Source organism: Ruditapes philippinarum, unplaced genomic scaffold (assembly GCF_026571515.1).
Source record: "Ruditapes philippinarum isolate M1 unplaced genomic scaffold, ASM2657151v2 ctg4111_1_1_1_1, whole genome shotgun sequence".
Taxonomy (NCBI): domain Eukaryota; kingdom Metazoa; phylum Mollusca; class Bivalvia; order Venerida; family Veneridae; genus Ruditapes; species Ruditapes philippinarum.
Genome location: NW_026864369.1, coordinates 1,617 through 8,189, shown reverse-complemented (window position 1 = coordinate 8,189; position 6,573 = coordinate 1,617). Strand labels below are relative to the sequence as shown.

The window sequence follows — 6,573 nt, the reverse complement described above, 5'->3', positions numbered from 1 at the left end:
TTGGAATATAACAAGATATGGGCATGTTACAGTTGATCCAAATATTGATCCTGATCGTAAAATTGTTCCTTATTTTTGATCTGATTATTTTTGTATTTGTTTTTAATTCAGCAAAGAGTTAATATGAAATTCTAACACCATGTAGAATGATGTGAGCACATCATTAATTGTTCAGTTAAAGTTGATGATGATGTTGAGCGACTATGTGAACCTTGAGATTTGATTTCACATTGAAGCCTTTATCACAGAAACTACAGACAAATGGTTTTTCTCCAGTATGAACTCTCATATGTCTCTGTAATTTCCAGTTGCTCGGAAACAGTTTTCCGCACATGTTACAATAATGTCGTCCTCCGGCTGTAACAGATTGTTGCCGTCTGCCATGCTCAGATGTAGACTGGTCTTCAATATCATACCATGATTCACCTGAAAACAACAAGAATAAAACAGGAACCTGTCTGTATATACTATTTTTTCACAGTTACATGTATTAGTTTGGCTGACAGTAATTGCAATGTACTAACCTATAATAGTCCCAGTTTAAAACTGATTTATACATGTATATCTTTACCCCGGTACTTGTAAAAATGTTCCATAGTGAGGCCAGGATATACATATCACTGTTAAACAGTTATACCATATGAGGGAAATTTTTTTTAATTATTGATACAATTAACACTGTCAATCATTCTCGCATAAGAATAATTATGTAAGCAGGTGAATAAAACATGCATTAATGAATAAAATCACGTGATCTCACACAATTGTTGCCTTTGGCACCATGTAAAAATAGCTTATTGCAATCAGGTACCCCTTTTAAGTTTCATAACAGGAGACTAGCACATGGGAATCATGGCAAAATGGTTAACAAATCAGACATATAATCACCTTAGTGCAGTTTTGAGTTACCTCCTATTAAATCATATAAGGAGTTAAATAACCCATAATTGAACTCATGTGATGATATTTTAAATTTTAAGCAAGAATGATAGCACTTAAATCATGCATCCTTGTGCTTCTGCAGATTTTAATGCATGAAAAAGGTGTAATAGCCCTGTATTAAACAAGCACCTCTAAATAAGTTTTGCTTACTTACATATAATAATATATTGAACTGTCTTAAACAACAGTATTATTATGTTACTGTTAGATTGATGACAGTGAAATAAAACTTGGATAAAGTTATTACAATTCAACAGTAAGGCTGCTTCTTATATAAACATTTAATGTATAAACATTAGTATATTTTACAAGATGGCTTTTTACAGAAGAAAATAACAATAAAAAACAAACTAACATTTACAAAATTCATTTTCAAAGCAGAACAAAATCTGAAATACCGTATGCTATATATGAACAAAAACACTCAAACAATATACTTTATAAGTGGAAATTTCTGTGTGTCCGTAAGTTAGTGAATTCAAAATTCCAGACAATATATTGAGTCAGGAAATATATAAGCAAATCATGCAAGAGTAGATTTAAATGACTGGTTAGTTGATATTTAAGCTAGAGGAAATTTTAGTGATTTTCGTCAATTTGCAAAATTCGCAAATATTTCTGCGTAGCTAACATAGCCTCTTTTCATAATGTCTGTCAGAGTGGGTGTACTTTGAAATTATTATCTTAATCTAACATAACAAGCGCATTTAAAAATTGGTAAAATTTACAGCATATTGATAGGTCAAATTATAAACATACAAAATTCCTATGGTTACTACAGAGCATAACAGAATAGAACACGAGCATCATGTTTGCTGTAAGTCACTGACTAAATTAACTTGACGCAATATAACAAAATACACAACATGTATGTGTTAGTACATGTAGTAATATTTATGATTTGCTTAATAAAGTCTGCTGGCTAGGGAGAGCATTCAATGTTCTTCAACCAATATAACTCATAGTGGCATTCTAGATTTTCTGCTGGAGCAAGACCTTAGGTAGTCAGGTACACCCCTGTCAAGCTGGTACCTGAATTAAACCACCATCATTTCAAAAGCTAGCTGTATATAAGCTTCCTCACATAAAAAAATCTAACCGATTTAGATTATATATGAAGACAAATGGATTTCTATTGGCTGTTAATATAAACATCTTGATTCTGATTGGATCTTAATACAAATAATCTTGATTTTGATTGGATGTTAATACTAATCATCTTGATTCTGACTGGATGTTAATACTACATGTTTTGAGTCTGATTGGCTGATAATAATGAACTTCTTGATTCTGACTGGATGTGAATACTGTCTTGATTCTGATTGGCTGTTAATTATAAACATCTTGATTCTGGTTGGCAGTTAATAATAAACATCTCGATTCTGATTGGATGTTAATACTGATCATCTTGATTCTGATTGGATGTTAAAATTTGTTTCTTCTGATGTGTCCTAAAATGCAGTTTAAGTTTATTTCTCTCAATAAAACGTTTATCACACAGAGAACAAGCATATGGCCTGTCTCCAGTATGTATACGACCATGTCTGTTTAATGCCCAATTTGATTTGAAAACTTTTCCACATGTTTCACAAGCTAACTGTTTTTCTGCTTGAAAATGCTGGTCTGTCATCATAATAGGTAGTGGTGTCGTCACATCTGAAATGTACAAAATCACATGTAGGTTTTTTTTTTATTCAGTCTTTCTTGCTTTTTCTTATTTATTATGAATTATTATATTTATATACAGCCTTTATTTAAAGCATTTTTTTCTCCCTCTTGATTTCCCTTCTATGTCATGCCTGTTAAACTAATACATGTATATGGATTATTCAGTTCTGTACATGACATATAATACATTTTTAAATGTTTTATTGGGATATTTTTAAACATGGTCATTTGAAACACTCTAACATTCAATTCTTTCACTGATGACAGAATGTGAAATCCTTAAACTATATTTGAGTTTCTTCACACATAATATTATTTTGTACTGAAATTGGAAGTTAATGATAATATATACCGGTAATTCCTCTTTCAACTGATTTCACAAAATTTTTATACAGATGCAACGCTTGTTTTAGTGGGCAAATCTTTAATATATATTTACATGTATCTATACACTCCTGAATAGATTTTCTCCGGAATTCAGAATATTTTGGGTTTTTCCCAGATAATTGGAAGGCAAGGGTGGGGGTACAAACAAACTTTAACAGTTACAACTTTGAAAATAAGCGCAACAGGTTGACTAATCTATTGTAATGGGTAGTGCACCATAATGTTAAAATTTTGTTTGTACTGGGGGGGTTAGCTTGAATAAATCCACATTTGTCGAGTTCCGGATAACATTTAATATTGCTGGCACCTTGAAGAGTAGCCAGTGCCCAAGAAATAAATAAAAACATACACATGTCACCTCTGTGTCACTGTAGCTAAAATTCTTCTGGTATCTTGACTTTTAAATCAATACACAAATATTAAAATAGTTTCAGTTGTTTAGCAAAACTCAAGAAATCCGTTCTATACAGATCCATTAAACCATTTCAGTCTCTTTTTTTTTTCTAAAAAAAAAAACAACAACAAATAAGTGCGCATATTATAAAAAGAACAATGTCATGAAATAAAGAAAAAAAATTAACAATAAATCTGATAACCAATTTAATTTAATATTATATAGTTATTTGTGAATCAAACAAATTTTCATTCAAGCATGTTTATTGTAAAATAAAGAAAAATATTAACAATAAATGTGATAAACAATTTAATATTAAATAGTAATTAGTGAATTATGTTTCCATCTACAAAATAAGCAATGATAGTATTATGTATAATGTTTTTTTTTCTATAAAGTTACATTATAAACAATTTTTTTATCGCTTGGTTTGTTGTTCGGATGCGCATCATTATATCACGAGGGTGTAGCATCGGAACACCAAACAGTGACGTTATTGAGCAATAAAATCACTGTTTGGGATATATTATTGCTTAATTAACAAACGTACATGAATATTTGAACATTAACAAAATATATAAATTTTAGAAACAAAATATTACGCAGCTATATTTTTAGTATGGTTTTAAAAAAGCAACTATTTTGTGCAACCCCTTTATGTAAAAAATATCATTTCTACTGGTATTTTTATGAAATATTCTTTTTCAAAATTCAAACACTGAGAAGGCAGCAGATAATAACACAGGCTTACACACTTTAAAGCAGCATGCCTCCAGATTCATGGTATTATTTTCATGAAATTTTAAAAAAAAGTAAAATATAGCCCTCCGGTTAGCTAAATAGGTAGAGCGTTCAACTGTGAATCTGGCAACCCGGGTTCCATTCCCGGACAGCGCAGGTCACTTTCGTAGTGATTGATCATGAAATCTTTTCTATAGTCATTCACACTGTACTTCTGCTCTGGCATGTACAGAAGTTTCAGTTCCTTTCGAAAGTGGAGGCAACTAGTACTGGTAAACTTCTTGACAGCTTGCCTTGGAACGATGCCGTGGTGTTGCACCAGAGTAAAATAATTATCAAATGAACACAGACAGTAATTTACACATTACACATGTCAAGTGAACAAATATTGCGAACGGCATATTAATCTACAAAAATTACCGTAAACAGGTAACAGTATGCAAAAGTTACAGCGATAAGTACTGAAAAATGAGTCATTAATTGCATATAACATGTAATTTATTACTTAAACTGTGAATCTCTTTACTTTTCTTAAAATCTAAGTACATTTTTCTCAAGGTTGACTTTCCTGACATAATTTGATTGATCTGGAGGCATTCACATTTAATGCAAATATATCTAAATCTTGACAAGTCACATGGGATGATTTATGAAATTATATACAAATCTTGACAATTCACATGGGATGATTTATGCAGTTATATACAAATCTTGACAATTCACATGGGATGATTTATGCAATTATATACAAATCTTGACAATTCACATGGGATGATTTATGCAATTATATCTAAATCTTGACAAGTCACATGGGATGATTTATGCAATTATATCTAAATCTTGACAAGTCACATGGGATGATTTATGCAATTATATCTAAATCTTGACAAGTCACATGGGATGATTTATGCAATTATATCTAAATCTTGACAAGTCACATGGGATGATTTATGCAATTATATCTAAATCTTGACAAGTCATAAGGGATGATTTATGCAATTATATCTAAATCTTGACGAGTCACATGGGATGATTTATGCAATTATATCTAAATCTTGACAAGTCACATGGGGTGATTTATGCAATTATATCTAAATCTCGACAAGTCACATGGGATGATTTATGCAATTATATCTAAATATTGACAAGTCTCATGGGATGAATGATAAGTCACATGGGGTGATTTATGCAATTATATCTAAATCTTGACAAGTCACATGGGATGATTTATGAAATTATATCTAAATCTTGACAAGTCACATAGGATGATTTATGCAATTATATCTAAATCTTGACAAGTCACATGGGATGATTGACAAATCACATGGGATGATTCTTGAGCTGATGTGTTTTCATGTTACTTTTTTGTGTGAATGTTTTACCACACAGATCACATGTGAATGGTCTTTCTCCAGTATGTGTGTGCATGTGTCTATCTAACTTCCACTGGGATGGACAAGCTTTACCACAGAACTTGCAAACATACACTCTGATCCGATCCGAGTCTTGGGAACCTCTAGATATATTCAGCATATTGTCCAGCGTTACATCTGTAATAAAGATAAAACAAAGTTTAATACATGTAAATTCATTTACTAGTAGTTGAAATAGCTTGGTAAATATACAAAAATATAGTGAATCCATACATAAACACATGATACATACACATACATTTTTTCTCATTCTGACGGACAAATCTCAAGTCATGTATTAAACGTTATAACCAGTCTAAAAACCTCTACCATTTCATTTTATGAATACACAGTCATGTTTTAACTCTAACCAGTCTAAAAACCACTACCATTTCATTTTATGAATACACAGTAATGTTTTAACTCTAACCAGTCTAAAAACCTCTACCATTTCATTTTATGAATACACAGTCATGTTTTAACTCTGACCAGTCTAAAACCCTCTACCATTTCATTTTATGAATACACAGTCATGTTTTAACTCTAACCAGTCTAAAACCCTCTACCATTTCATTTTATGAATACACAGTCATGTTTTAACTCTAACCAGTCTAAAAACCTCTACCATTTCATTTTATGAATACACAGTCATGTTTTAACTCTAACCAGTCTAAAAACCACTACCATTTCATTTTATGAATACACAGTCATGTTTTAACTCTTAACCAGTCTAAAACCCTCAACCATTTCATTTTATGAATACACAGTAATGTTATAACTCTAACCAGTCTAAAAACCTCTACCATTTCATTTTATGAATACACAGTCATGTTTTAACTCTAACCAGTCTCAAACCCTCTACCATTTCATTTTATGAATACACAGTCATGTTTTAACTCTAACCAGTCTAAAAACCTCTACCATTTCATTTTATGAATACACAGTCATGTTTTAACTCTAACCAGTCTAAAAACCACTACCATTTCATTTTATGAATACACAGTCATGTTTTAACTCTTAACCAGTCTA

General features: G+C 31.1%; 1 protein-coding gene across 1 annotated transcript; it reads right to left on the bottom strand.

Moving 5' to 3' along the window:
• Nucleotides 1-175: 175 nt before the first annotated feature.
• On the bottom strand, nucleotides 176-5,682 carry LOC132725357 (zinc finger protein 415-like; the record flags this gene model as incomplete). Its single annotated transcript, XM_060710462.1, has 3 exons — nucleotides 176-426; nucleotides 2,479-2,598; nucleotides 5,515-5,682. Coding segments are annotated over 3 exons (539 nt in total), but the record flags the coding sequence as incomplete, so codon positions are not given.
• Between the last annotated feature and the right edge of the window lie 891 nt (nucleotides 5,683-6,573).